This window comes from Scyliorhinus torazame, chromosome 14 (assembly GCF_047496885.1).
Source record: "Scyliorhinus torazame isolate Kashiwa2021f chromosome 14, sScyTor2.1, whole genome shotgun sequence".
Classification (NCBI taxonomy): Eukaryota; Metazoa; Chordata; class Chondrichthyes; order Carcharhiniformes; family Scyliorhinidae; genus Scyliorhinus; species Scyliorhinus torazame.
In genome coordinates, this window is record NC_092720.1 from 87,551,851 (window position 1) to 87,567,374 (window position 15,524).

Consider the following 15,524-nt stretch of genomic DNA (forward strand, 5'->3'; position numbering starts at 1 on the left):
AATGAATGTATTTTAATGAAAATTAAAATAGTAAATAATTGCATTCTAGTGATCCGATCAATTACATGGTTCATATATAAGATTCTCAGGGTTAATTTTGGTAACTACAGTGCATGATTGAACTATCCCTGTTACTTCCAGTGCAGACAGCATACTAACTTAATGCTACCTGTTCCTTAATATTATTGTATCATGCAGCCATTGCCAAGGCGGCCTAGTGGTATTGTGATTGGACTAGTAATCCAGGGACCTAAGGTAATGCTTTGGGGACTGGGTTTGAATCCCACCAAAGCAGCTGGAATTAAAAGTCTAAAGATGACCACGAAACCCATTTGGTTCACTATTGCCCTGTAGGGAAGGAAGTCTTCCACCTTTACCTGGTCTGGCCAGAACCTCAGCAGATGGTCCATAATTCTGAAAGACCAGCTAGCCTGCACTGCTTAAAGACAACTGCATTTTTCAAAGAGCTGGTTCAGGGTGCTAGCAATTCTCCTACAACTGTTTTTGATCTGAGAAGTATTCAATGATGCTACAACATGGGAGCGAACAGGCTCCAGGATTTTCCAGTAACGCAATGAAGGCCTTGCTCATGAATGTACAGTGGGGGAGAGATGTGCACTATCCACAGGGGACCAGTAGCCGATCCCATGAAACACTCAGAAAACTGTGGGACTAGATAGCCATGGTGGGCAATACAATGAGTCAAGCTCAAAGGACCTAACCCTAACCCTAACCCAATGGATGAAGTTTTGCAAAAAAAAATCAATAACTGAACACCAGTGGTCAAGGTCTGTGAATTTGTCTTCAAATAGTGATCATAATATGATTGAATTTTACATTGATTTTAAAATTTGTTTTGGATTGTTTATTTTGTATTGGATTTTATTTTTACCTTGTAGCCAAGCAGATGTATAATGGTCAATATCATAGGCAAGGTGATGTGTGGTTCTATTGAATGGAGAATTGGCTGTGCCATCAAGATGATAAGGTACTGCACAACTCCTACAGAGTTGTCTAGCAATTGGAAGCATTGCTTCAGTATACCAGTCATCTGATTCATATGGCAGCATGTTTTTATTGTATGCAGTTAGGCATTGGAAACACGAGCCAGTCAGCTGTCAACCAGTTAGCCATCTTTTGGTTTGATGTTGTAGCACAAATGTAGATGGCACAGAGGAATGCCATATAATTAAGGCATTATGATTTCTGCCAGGATCCTGGGCATTGACCTGCATGTTTCTATACATATGGTTGCAGCCCAACCAACAATTGAAGGAGTGGAATACCTTTCAATTGCTGTGTACCTCAAAGTTGACATGCAGCACCTGCAAACCAATGTGTGTAGAGTGAGTGGCACCCTGCACCATGCGGAAACCCACAATCTTGATACTGTTCCATGCTCACTCTCTGCTGCTCTTTGACAAGTGAGAATGAAGTATAGTTAGGTCGCTTTGAATAGAGACACTCAGTGACCTCCTATGACACAGGGGATAGAAAACTGTGAGATGGTGCAAATATCTCCAGCTCAAATCTGGAAGGAGGCTGATGAATAAGAGTTGATGGCCACACTCATCTTCATTGTAACTGGCAATGTAATCTTTGACCCGCTTTGAGGTTTCAATTACGTCTGCAGCAGTTGACAGAATTCAGTGAGGACATCTTAGTGAAATGGAGACATCTACCATTTTGATTCTTGCCGAGGTACAGGTAGGAAAATTAATCCCACAAGACCCTAGGTAGATATAACTCTTTGCTGAGACCCCTCCTCCTTTTTCTCCTTCTCCCTCTTCCAGTAGCTTGTTCTGCTCTGTTTTGCCTCTGCTCATTCTAGTCATGCTGTCTTCCAAGATTAATGCCAACTCCTGTACCATGCCTGTAGTAGCAACTATGAGTGGCTGTTGAGTAAAAGGTTAACTCTAACACTACTCGAATAATAGCTATTGAGCATGTGTGTAAGGAGCTCTGTCATAATGATGTCACTCAAAGAGATGAGTGAGAAGAACCAAAGAGAGGGGCAGTATCTCTGTCCTGATATTCTGTAATCTTGTATATAGTTAGTTATGTGAACAGAAGTACTTTGAGGAAGGATCTTTGCCTCCAACATAATCTCCTACTCAAGAAAGACACCCTAATTTTTCCAAGACAACTGAACAATAATAGAAGGACCAAATCCTTAATACCTGCCGCACCTTTCCCTGCAAGTTTAGAGAACTCAAGAAAACATAATCACTCATAAATCATAGCAGATAGTCAGAATCAATCAATAACTAATCTGAAAATAGTTGATGATACCCCCACATGGCTGGGGGAAGGGAGGGAGCTCTTTCCTGCTGCTAGACATATGTTCAGCTGGATGAGATTAAGCAACCGGTTTAAATGAATGTCGAGCTCCAGATTGGCAGTCTGGCAGCAACGCAAGATTTCCGGCTGATTAACATCATGATCTGCCTATCTGAGTATGTCTGCCGGGTGTTCACTGTGTGCATGTAAACACCCTTATCAACTTGGTGTCTGGCAGGGACTCGCACCAAAAGTGCGTATGCCATTTTAAACTTCAAAGGCGACATGAAGCATCCAAAAAATGTGAGATATAAATCTGAATTTTGCAGCATGTTTGTAATGAGAACAGCAAGTTTGGTTGGAAATTTGATCCATAACGTCAGTTCAGAAAAACATTGCAATTTCATTTTGCGCCCAAATTGCCAATTGTGACCAAAATGGAAACTGCACCGCAGAATGTAATTCCCTGATTCAGAATGAGTTTGTACTTTGAAAATACATTTTATCAACTCATCACATTTAATGGCAAAGCAATATAATCAGACAGTATTTTGACCTGTAACTTATCTCAGACTAATTGTATATTTCCTTTAATAAACGGCAATTAATTACTAGTTATAAAATTCAGAGCCCATGAAGCAAGATATTGGAAATGCCATATCAAACTATTGACCTTCCTCCAGGGCACTTAAGGACTCAATTTATCCCTTCTCTGCTGAATTTTAGTTAGTGCATAAAGTAAGATATTGTAAATGCCTTATCAAACCACTATTGACCTTCTTACAGGACACTTATGAACTCAATTTATCCCCTCTCTCTGCTGAATAGAAGTTATGTGAATTGTGAAATCTTAAACTGCTCATTGTAATATCTTTCACAATATTTCTTTTATTGGGAGAATGAGCTTGTTGCTTTATTTTGGTTATGAACAATTACAAAGAGCAGCACAACATCTGTGTGCGCTGTAGACTAACATACATTTTCCAATTCCAAATGTTTCAAGTTGCACTTCATGCAGAATAAAAGAATAATCGTATTTCTGCCCATAGGTTTGACACTTCAGTGGCACCATTGCAGTTTGCTGATCAGTATTTGCAAATAACTGCCAAACTTCCCAGTCACAACATTTATGGACTAGGAGAGCATGTTCATAAACACTATCGCCATGACACCAACTGGAAGACCTGGCCTATCTTCACCAGAGATGCATTTCCTAATGGGGTATGAAAGCCATTTGAATTCAGGTTTCTTTTAAATAATACCATCTGATGATTCCACTTGTCACGTTTTTTGCACTCCTCTTTTACCCTTATTCCTTTTCAACTGGTAAAACAACTCATCAGTCCCACTGGAACAGTTAGAATTATGTGGGCACAGTAAGAAGTCTTACACCAGGTTAAAGTACAACAGGTTTGTTTCGAGTCACTAGCTTTCGAAGTGTAGCTTCTTCCTCAGGTAAAACCAATTCTAAGTACTCAGAAGTCTGTGTGAAGTCAGCATTTGTCTCAGAAGGTTATGGTTTAAGCCCAACTTCAGAGTTTTGACTATACGTATCGAGGCTAAAGCAGGTCTTGTAGTGCAAGGGGTAGTGTCCCTGCCTCTGAGCCAGAGGCTCTGGGTTTGAATCCCACCCCCAGACTTTGTTGAGTATCGGCTTGTAAATCCTTCCAGCATGTGCCAATAGCAGGTGCTAAAATTGGGAGAGTTAGGATTACGTTAGGGTTAACCCGAACCCTGGTCCGCCATGCATTGGAAGGGAATTTGAGCCTTTACCGCTACTATTCACAGTTCTCGATTACAATATGCATGCATGAGACCGCAGAAACCGGACTCTTGTGGGTGGGGGTGTTGACTCTGTTGGCTGGACGGCTGGTGTGTATCAAATTGTGCCAACAACGGCAGATTCCCGTTCCTGCTGGGGTGGATTCGGGACCTGCCGACTTGCGCTACCAAGGATGAAGGTTGCGCCGCTGTGGGTTCGACCGGCCCTCAGGCAGAGAACTCAAGAAGAAGAAAATCTAGGCTGACATGCTGGTGAAAGACTGAGGAAGTACTACATTGTTGGAACTGCCAATGTTTTGATAAGATGTTAAACTGAGGCCCAGTCTGACCTCTCATGGCAAATTTGACACTATTCGAAGAAGAGCAGGGTAATTCTCTTCATAGAATCATGGAACTTACAGTGCAGAAGGAGACCATTCAGCCCATCGAGTCTGCACCAGCCCTTGGAAAGAGCACCCTACTTAAGCACACACCTACCCCTATCCCCGTAACCCCACTTAACCTTTTTGGCTACTAAGGGGAATTTTGCCTGGCCAATCCACCTAACCTGCACATCTCTTGGCCAACATTTATCCTTTTACCAACACCCGTAAAATAGCTGTAATAAGTGATGGTTATAAACCAGTGGAGTGGTGACCATGAATTGCAGCATGGGACCTGAACAGCTTATTTTATATAAAACAATTGGCTTAGGCATGTTTTACTATTTTACTATTTCTTTCCCATTTCTACAGTTAATATTTCCCCTATTATCTTTTGGGATTGAGGTTTTCAGACTCTGCTTCGGTATAAAAGAGCCCCATCACAGGCAGTGCTCCAGGGGTGGAGACGTGTCAGGCCTACTGACCCTGGAAGCACATCCGGTTAGAAAGCCCATTTCAGTTCTCTGAGACTTGGTCTCAATTATTTTAAAAACTGTTCCAGCACCACCACCCCCTCCTCCCATGCTCCATGCCATCTCATATCCCATGTCACCTCCATGAACTCTCAGTCACTATGGGCAGACCTAATGAGTGGAGATGAAAAATAGATCTTCTATTACCTTAATAAAGCTCTCAAACATATATAATTGGTTCAGAAACAAATCCTCATACAAGAAGCCCATTCAAAGGTTTTAAATTCTCTCAAATGGTCAATCTATTATTAAAACAAGCAACTTCAGTAATCACATCAAAGGGAGATCATTCTTTAACAACCTCTTAAAACTACCACTCAAATCCAAACACAGCTCCCCATCCTGTTGAGATAAGAGCTTTTGAAACTCTGCCGAATATTCATAATGGGCTCAAATGTAATAACAGTCCTTGGGAAATGTGAACAATGAACTCTGTTGAAACTAAAGTAATAGGTAACTTTTTTTCCAAGCTTTATCAGATGGCTTGTCAATCAAGTCAGACGAACAGCTTGTGTGTTTCTTTTATTCTGGCAGCTGCAGCCTCCTTTTTCACAAGTACAGGGCTCGGGATTTAATTAACTTCAAATCTTCATACTTAAACAAACTTCAAGACCATTTACATTTCCTTCATAAATGTGTCACTCTCACACTGCAGGTTAAGGCCCTTATAAATGTGAAAATGAGGTGTGTTTGAACTCAACATTAATTTCAAATGTCATTGAGGAGTTTGCGTTTCACACCTGTGAGATCTACAACCCACTCTTTCCCCTGCCAGCAAAAATGGAATCTTCTGGAAATGGGGTGTGTCTTCTGAATCTCTGTCCTGTCCACTTAAGGCCGTCAGAGTCGGCCCACCTTAGCGGAAATCTAGCCCATCAACAAAAATAATAACAGCTGGCATTTTTATTGTGTCTTTATCATAGGAAAATTTACATCCCAGAAATGTAAGGCAATCATTGGATGGCAAGCAAATGATTTGGATCAAAAGCTTTGTTAAAGATGCAGGATTTTAAGAAATGTCTTAAAGGAGAAGAGAAAAGGGATAATGTAGTGAATTCCCAAACATGGTGTTAAGTTCGTTAAGCAAACAACTGCCAATGGTGCTCACTGTATCAATGCATAAATAATTTCCTCATAGAATATTCTTCAGTTTGTTAGCAGTTGGTCTTTCTTGTTAGAAGTTATTCTTTGTTTTAGACAAAATAAACATATCTGGAATATTCCTGGGGCGAAATTCTCCCCCAACGGCGGGATGCCCGCCGACTGGCGCCAAAGCCGGCGCAAATCAGACGGGCATCGCGCCGGCAAAAAGGTGCGGAAGTCTCCGCATCTTTGGCGGCCTAGCCCCAACATTGAGGGGCTAGGCCGACGCCGGAGGGATTTCCGCCCCGCCAGCTGGCGGAAATGGCGTTTGTTGCCCCGCCAGCTGGCGCGGAAATGCGGCGCATGCGCGGGAGCGTCAGCGGCCGCTGTCAGTTTCCCCGCGCATGCGCGGGAGCGTCAGCGGCCGCCGAAAGTTTCCCGCGCATGCGCAGTGGGGAGAGTCTCTTCCGCCTCCGCCATGGTGGAGGCCGTAGCGGAGGCGGAAGGGAAAGAGTGCCCCCACGGCACAGGCCCGCCCGCGGATCGGTGGGCCCCGATCGCGGGCCAGGCCACCGTGGGGGCACCCCCCGGGGTCAGATCGCCCCGCGCCCCCCCCCAGGACCCCGGAGCCCGCCCACGCCGCCTGGTCCCGCCGGTAAATACCAGGTTTGATTTACGTCGGCGGGACAGGCAATTCCTGGGCGGGACTTCGGCCCATCCGGGCCGGAGAATCCAGCGGGGGGTCCCGCCAACCGGCGCGGCTGGATTCCCGCCCCCGCCCAATCTCCGGGAGCGGAGACTTCGGCGGGGGCGGGGGCGGGATTCACGGCGGCCAACGGCCATTCTCCGACCCGGCGGGGGGTCGGAGAATGACGCCCCTGAACTGTAACAACACCAAACCTCTTCTTGCATTCTCCATGGTGCCCATATCATTCTTGCAAAGCATGGCAAGATGTTTTCTTTTTAAAAAAAAGCTATTGTGTGAGTGAAAATTGTTGTTAAGCTTATTGCCTTCAGCAATTTGAGGCCTGTGTGACTGTAAAGATTAAATTGACATTGAAACAATAAATGTTGCATGATATAAGTGCTCTCAAGACAGTTAAAGTTGGTGTTTTCCTTTAACAGGGGATGCATAATCTCTACGGGCATCACACTTTCTTTATGTGTCTGGAAGGAGAGAGTGGCTTAGCCTTTGGTGTTTTCCTGCTGAATAGCAATGCAATGGGTAAGCTTATTGTAATGACTACGACAAGGAATAATACTAACCAAGAGTGAAGAGAGTTGGAGGGGAAAGCTGTAGAAACTTCACAGTATTGCTGATGAGTCTCTTGTGTTCTGCTTGACTGCACCATTTTATGTTGAACTACGCAAAGACACTCAGCGGAATGCTCACGAGATTGCATTCTAATTAATTGTCATTGAATATGAATGCATGGCATGGTTCTGTAGTTTTGTTTTTTACATTTATAGCTAGCTGGTCCTGGGCCAAATGCCTGTGCTTAGCATCATAGAATCATAGAATTTACAGTGCAAATGGAGTCCATTCAGCCCATCAAGTCTGCACCAGCCCTAGGAAGAGCACCCTACTTCAGCCTACCCCTCCACCCTATCCCGTAACCTAGTAACCTCACCGAACCTTTGGACACTAAGTGGCCAATCCACCTAACCTGCACAGCTTTGGACTGTGGGAGGAAACATGAGCACCCGGAGGAAACGCACGCAGACACGGGGAAAACATGCAAACTCCACACAGACAGTGAACCAAGGCCGGAATTGAACCCGGGTCCCTGGAGGTACCACTGTACCACCATGCAATTTAATAAGGAAATTATGTTGTCTTAAATATTGAAAACACTCATCAGGCAGCTGCTGTGTGAAAAATAAGTTCTCAGGTTGATCAAATTTCATTCCGAACTGGAATATGTCAGAGGTCAAGGCCACATATTTGGGCCTGTGCTGGTGCTGGTAGAAACACTTTCAACCATTGTGAGCCTATTCTGCACTGTGCCCCCCAGGTGCACCAGGCACGGGCAGAATGGGTCGATCGTGGAGCGGGATTCTCCACAATCGGCGCGATGTCCACCGACCGGCGCCAAAAACGGCACGAATCAGTCCGGCATCGCGCCGCCCCAAAGGTGCGGAATTCTCCGCATCTTGAGGGGCAGAGCCCTCACCTTGAGGGGTTAGGCCCGCGCCGGACTGATTTCTGCCCCGCCAGCTGGCGGGAAAGGCCTTTGTGCCCCGCCAGCTGGCGCGGAAATGACTTTGCCGGGTGGCGCATGCGCGAGAGCATCAGCGGCCGCTCACTGCATCCCCGCTAATGTGCAGTGGAGGGGATCTCTTCCGCCTCCGCCATAGTGGAGACCATGGCGAAGGCGGAAGGAAAAGAGTGCCCCCACGGCACAGGCCCGCCTGTGGATCAGTGGGCCCCGATCGTGGGCCAGGCCACCGTGGGGGCACCCCCCCCCCCGCGGCCAGACCGCCCCGTGCCCCCCCCCCCCGGACCTCGGAGCCCGCCCGCGCCGCCTTGTCCCACCTGTAAGAGAGGTGGTTTGATTCCCGCCTGCGGGACAGGCATTCCAGCAGCGGGACTTCGGCCCATCGCGGGCCGGAGAATCGCCGGGGGGGAGGGGGCCCGCCAACCGGCGCGATTCCCACACTCGCCGAATATCCGGTGCCAGAGAATTCTGCAAGAAACCACCACTCCAAAAATGTTCAGTTGGTATGTGACCATTTGGAGAAGATCCCATAGTTGAATCCCTGCCACTTTGGCAGCATTTACAACAAATTCATTCTGCATCAGTCAACCATTATCACCAACTTCAAGTCACCATGAAGAACCAGAGGCTAACTGTTGGATAAAAGGGATACTGACTCTACACCTGGCTCATGACACCCGTTACACCATGTTGACATTGTTCCTACAGTGAAAACCATGCTGCCACCAGGAACACCATGAAGTAAATAACTTGCATCTGAAAACAATGCTGCCTAGACCACTCTGGGGGAGCCCATCATTATTCGCAGGAGTATGCCTCCAAATTCATGCTAGACTGTTGCATCCTCTACAATTCTGCTCTCCTGAGTATACAACCCTTGTTACTAGGCTTTCAGGGGTCTCTCAGGAAAAGGAAGAAGTGGAGGAGAAAGAAGAGGGGGGAAGAGGAATAGTGAAGGTAACTGGAATCTCTTAGCTCAGGCAGCTGACCACCACGTTCTCAATGGCAGTGCGTGGTGGTAATAAATATGCCCTTGCTAGCAATACCCACATGCGTGAAATAATTTGAAGAAAGGGTTGTATGCAACAAGATATTCACACTTTTGTTTCCATGAGATCTGATTCGCACATTATTTCCTACCTTTCTATATATCTGCTATATGCCATCAAAGAGTTCTGCCAAAATCCTGAAATAAAACTACCATCAAAAACTGTTCCACAACCACTTTATCGACAATGCTTCCAATAATACCTGCAAAATTGATCAGTTCACCCTTGTGCAAACTTTTAGTGCCTGTATTCCATGTATCTTTGTCTGTCCTAAACTCCAACGCAGTGCTCCTTCAATGGCACCTGACTTTCACTGGGGTAGACTGCAGATGGCTTTGCTGGAGTAACTCTAGACCTCCAAGGGCCTAGCTTAGGATTGCACCAACTCGGCATGGATGATACAAGTCTGGGCTGACTGGGTGAGAACCATTAGCAGGTATGCTGGTGGAGAGGCAGTGGTGAGAGTATGAATGCTGTCATTTTGAGAGAGGACAGCAGTATTGTGCACCACCGAGCAAATGCCACCTCCTCCGGGCACTGCCTGAGTAATCCGAATAAGGTTAAAGGACAGACTTGGAGTGTTTTGAAAGCTTGTATGACAGCAGGCTGAGCTTGCATAGCAGTAAGCATGGATTTCATACCTGAGTCTGAGGTTTCACTGCAGCATTGAAACATTGGGTGGCTCCTGTTTCTGCTGTAATAGAATCTGACACATTGACCACCAGACACTGCTTCATGGTTGGGTCCTCGAATACTGTCATGCTAGTGACCACCATTTCTAAGCTAGGAAGGATGGACTCCAAGCTCTGTGTGAAGTCTTCTGCCACATTGGAGCTGGACATTGGGGCAGCATGGTAGCATAGTGGAGGCAGCACGGTAGCATGGTGGTTAGCACTGTGGCTTCACAGCGCCAGGGTCCCAGGTTTGATTCCCGGCTTGTGTCATTGTCTGTGCGGAGTCTGCACGTTCTCCCCGTGTCTGTGTGGGTTTCCTCCGGGTGCTTTGGTTTCCTCCCACAGTCCAAAGATGTGCATGTTAGGTGGATTGACCATGCTAAATTGCCCTTAGGTTAGAAGGGGTTGCTGGGTTACAGGGAGGTGTGGGCTTAAGTAGGGTGCTCTTTACAAGAGCCTGTGCAGTCTCGATGTGCCGATTGGCCTCCTTCTGCACTGTTAATTCTATGATATCTATGATCCTGAATGCACCTTCACAGTGATAGACGTGTGTTTGGCGGACATGCAAGTGCCTATTTCTGGATGACCATCAGCATCTTGCTTTATGTTGCCTAATCAAAATCCTCTGCAGCAGAACTCATTTTCTGGAAAGCCAGCATTCAGGCTGTCCTCCTTCTGACCTGTCTGCAGCCCACTCGTGCCCAGCAATCCACATGTGCTGATCCTGACTCTGTATCCTCCAAGGGATGTGCAATGCCAGCATCTGTGTTGGTGGCTGTGAGTGTGAGATTTAAACCAAGAATCTCTGGCCCCACCGATGGTTCACCCTGCTGAGGGTTCCACAGTGATGGGGTGAGTGAGCCATGTAAACAGCGTAGACTTCAACGAGACCAGAAAATCCGGCCAGCAGTCAATGGCGAGCCACCTCAACGGTGGGAAAACATGCAGGAAGATCCCGGCCTGTGGCAGTGGTTCTTTATCAGACATTTGGTGTAGCTCCATCTTCCTGGTGAGGCTACACTATCTCGTTAAGTGGTAGATTTTGGGTATCTGAAAGGAAAAATACAGAAGGGGATGGTTAGGTTGAGGGAATTAGATTGGGTGGAAAGCAAGAGGTCCAGGGTTTCACCATCTGCTATTTCATACCAGACAGCAAAATGAAGATGAAGTGGGATTTCAGACGGTAGGACCATAGCAGAATGCTCTCGTTGAGACTAGATGCAACAGCCTCACTGAGAGCTGATCCCATGTGCGATGGCATCATCTCCAACAAGGGGCTCAGGAGATGCTGACCTGCCTATCCCCTATCGCTCCCTATCGGTTTTGCAAACTTGTCCTGCAAAAGCTGGCAGGAAGGGGAGAAGAGTGGGAATAAAATTAATGCATTGTAAGATGCACTGTAAATATAATCATAATCTAGATGGACCAAAGTGTACTGCTGTTACTCCTGCTTTGTCTGGAGTTGCATGGAAGGATGTGCACTGCCCATCCCCTTAAAAACACATGTAAAAAAAAATAAGTTGCAAATCCTAGATCAATGGTGTTTTTCTAATGGTTTTTGGGTGGTATTTCTGCAGACATTGATTTATCTTTTAATTACCAAATGCTGCTGTTATCGTTGGTATCAGAAATATATCTAAAACAACCATTGTAAAGGAGCGCAAAAGATGGAAGAGAGCATTTGCAGTCTGTTAAGTGCAATAGGGAAGTTTTCTTGTGGTTTCTCTTTGTACTAAAATTGTAAATATGTTTTTCATAAAGTTATTAAAATTTAATATAAATTGTGCAAACAAGAGACAGTGTAATGGAGCAATACAGGGCTGGATTCTCAGTCCGGGAGATTATGTTCTCCTGGCAGATCTGAATTGCTTCTGTTTTGTGCAGGTGCTTGGAGTGGCACCCAGAAGTGTTCAGTGTCCCTTGCCATGCTAATTTATGCATTGTGGTATCGCAAGGGATTCCCTGTGAATCACGCTATCCGGTCACCATTTTGAGCAGGCTGGCCCACCTCAGTCCCACAATGCAAATCCTCCGCCGCCCCCATCATGGCAATTGCTGTGTTACCTGCTCCTAGAGAACACATGCAGGGGGGTGTCCCAACCCCCCCCCCTCCCCACACACACACTCGCCTCCACCAAACGCCCCCACCAAAAACTCCCACCCAGCCCCCCCCCCACCAGAGACCCCCACCAGACTCCTTCACCAAACTTGTGCCGGCGCCGTGCAACATGGCGGAGCAACACAGTGGGCTGGCGCGGAAGAAGGTAGGCCCTCCCAGATCGCGTGCGCCCGCTGATCGGTGGCCCCCGATCACAGGCCCCCCTGGAGACTGATCCTCCCGCCCCACACCAGGACAGCCACCGCAGCCGTGACGCTGAGCTCCCGCCGGGTGGAACCATATGTGAACCACTTTGGCGGGAACTCGGCCTGTCGACTGTGGAGAATCGCCGCGGGGGGCTCTTTCAATGGCCCCCGACCGGCGCAATGTCGAACTGGCGTCGAATCTCCGGTCGGCGGAGAATCGCTTCCCGGTGTCGGACCATCACGGGTCTGATGCCCCATTCTCCGCCCCCGCGGCGAGCGCCATTTCGGCGCGGAGCCTCGGAGAATCCCAGCCCAGATATCTGGATTGATTATTTTGATTTTCACACACTTGAATGTAGTCTGCTGTGAAACTAACCACAGTGTTTATAAACAAATAGCTATTATTGACAGAAAACTGTCAATTGCTTTCTGCTGATAAAAAGAGGAAGTGAAAGCACTTATCTCCTCGATATTTGGAACATTTATGGGGACTGCAAAATGCTTGCTTTGGTTCGAAAGGCAGGGCTGCCTAATTTTATTCAAACTGAATGGCACCTCCCCTCTCAGTAGCCATGCCTAATGTACAATGTGTAACTGGAACTTAGCTTAGCTGCACGAGCAACATTATGGAACAATTGCCTTCGTTTAGATTAATGTTGAGGGCCTAATGGGCCTAGTTCACGGTTTATCTCAAAGTGACAACCCCCCTATTTAATCTGCTGCTCATACTGATGCTCAATGATAAAACTTAGACAACTCTGCCCAATTTTGTTAGGTACTCCCCATCACATACGCTAGTGAACCGAATAAGCCACTGCATGTTGATTTTTTAATGACTTAAAAGCACCGATTGCTCATAACGGATTGCATAAATATGATGTGCATTCATGTATTGAGACCAGACACATGGGAACATTTATACAGAGGTATAAAGCTTGAAGACACCAGCAGTAGAGCTGTCTGTGTGTGCTCTGCTTACAAGCAAAAATGAAACAAAGCTGGATCGCATGACGTACTTTCTAGTGATGTCATGCTATTAAATCTTAGCCTAATGTTCCTGCAAATACTATTATATTTGTACTGTAATTTTTTTTCTCCATTTTTCTTCACAATTCTCCACACTTTCAAGTGGTTTCTGGTAAGGCCTTAATTCTTGCCACAGTGTGAAATCTAAGGAAAAGGAATCTCTGGTAAAAGATAACCCTTTAGGAAACTTAGGTTTATATTGCACACTATAGCAGTGAATGTCACAAAATATTTTGCACTATAAACAGTAACAACCGTTATGTAGGCATTATGATAAGCCATTGCATGAGCATAATTTGAGGTCATCATAATTGCTTACTTAATTTTCTACTACATATTTTATAATGAGCAATCCTCATGAGCATCATCATTTACATATAGAACATGACCTACTTTTAAATCAGGTCGCGCACTGTTCCAGGCTGTAGGATATACCATGTTAATACCTAGCATCACTTGCGACAACCATTTTAGGGACAGTTAACATTTAATGAGAAATCTGAACACTGCATATGAGTCAATAGATTGCCACAAGATTTTGGATTTTTAAATAAAAGCAAACTTCTGTATATCAAAGACTTAAACAAAGAGTGCTATTATCTTTAACAGTATGATTTATAACCATGTAAGTTTGCACTCAGTTTTAATACTTAATCCCCCCCCCCCCCCCAAATTCTCCTATAGGCTGGCATTTTTCAGGAACTGGAAATTCCTACAGACTGAACTTTTTGTACCTTCACTAAATTTTCAGTCTTGGCCATAAAATAAACCCCAGCCATAATTTATGATGCCTTACAGTTAGTTACTTCTGTCGGGACCACCCAAAGGTATGCCACAGTCCTCTGCAATTTACCTTAATTTTCCGCAGGTTCCAGCTATTCTCCAAGGTAAGATTCTTTGTTTAATACTTCTAGACTTTGGATACCTCAGTCCTTTGTTCTAGTTCCTTTCTCAGTGCTCCACAGTTAATTCTGCTGATTGCTTTCTTTGCTCTGTGAGAATACTGTAGATTTGTTCCATGAGCTGAGAGCTAAAGTAAATCCTCCAGCTGCTTTATACTCATGAAATTGGAAATAGGATTAAGCCCCCATCTGTACTCCACACAGAATAATTAAAGTAGTATTTGCTTGCCTTAACTGCTGGCCTGACAAACACTCATCAACTTTGGCTATCTTCTCTCAATGAGCTGCAGACTGCCAGAACCCAAACTACAAATCAACTGCCTTGGGAGAAAACACCCAGACAAATGAAACAAAATAATCTTCCCTCTGCCACAGATTGTGGCACGGTAGCACAGTGGGCAGCACTATTGCTTCACAGTTCCAGGGTTCCAGGTTCGATTCCCGGCTTGAGTCACTGTCTGTGTGGAGTCTGCACGTTCTCCCTGTGTCTGCGTGGGTTTCCTCCGGGTGCTCCGGTTTCCTCCCACAAGTCCCGAAAGACATGCTGTTAGGTGAATAGTCATTCGGAATTCTCCCTCTGTGTACATGAATTGGTGCCGGAATATGGCGATTAGGGGCTTTTCACACTGTAACTTCATTGCAGTGTTAATGTATGCCTACTTGTGAGAATAAAGATTATTATTATCTCTATGACAGCATAACATGTTTTGGGATGTCCTCAAACAGAACTTTTGGGTTAATTATCCCTAACGTAAAAATGCTTTTGTGATCTGAAGAAATCAATGGATTTTATAGCCTTCCCTTTTTGCAATTTTCTTGTAAACTCCCGTTTGATTCTGGGATTCATATAAATAATTTATATTGCTAACAAATATGGTAGCCCTTCAGACATTTTGACCCACAAGGCATTCTCAAGTTTGTGAAGTGTTTTTCAGCTTTCCTTCATCTGAAAATAATGTAAATCATATATTGACGTAAGGGGAGACCTTTTGGCCACCCGAGGGTTGGATTTTGACAGAGATGGGAAGACTCCATAAAGGAATAAAAATGGTGACCAGGGGTGGGATTCTCCCCTACCCGGTGGGGCGGGGGGTCCCGACGGGATGGAATGGCGTGAACCTTTAGAGGCTAGGCCCACGCCGGAGTGGTTGCCGTCCCGCCGGCTGGCGTGGAAGGCCTTTGGCGCCATGCCAGCCGGGTCCGAAGGGACTCTGCCGGCCGGCGGAAGTCCGCGCATGCGCGGGAGCGCTAGCGGCTGCTGACGTCATCCCCGCGCATGCGCAGGGGGGGGGGTTACCTACGCGTCGGCC

General features: G+C 45.9%; 1 protein-coding gene across 1 annotated transcript in view; it reads left to right on the plus strand.

The window, feature by feature from the left end:
• The window catches only part of si (sucrase-isomaltase), a 257,508-nt gene that overhangs the window by 64,518 nt on the left and 177,466 nt on the right, over positions 1-15,524 (plus strand). The window contains exons 8-9 of the mRNA XM_072474450.1: positions 3,330-3,501; positions 7,166-7,265. Of these exons, the coding sequence (XP_072330551.1) occupies positions 3,330-3,501; positions 7,166-7,265 (272 nt within the window). The remainder of the gene's footprint in view (positions 1-3,329; positions 3,502-7,165; positions 7,266-15,524) is intronic.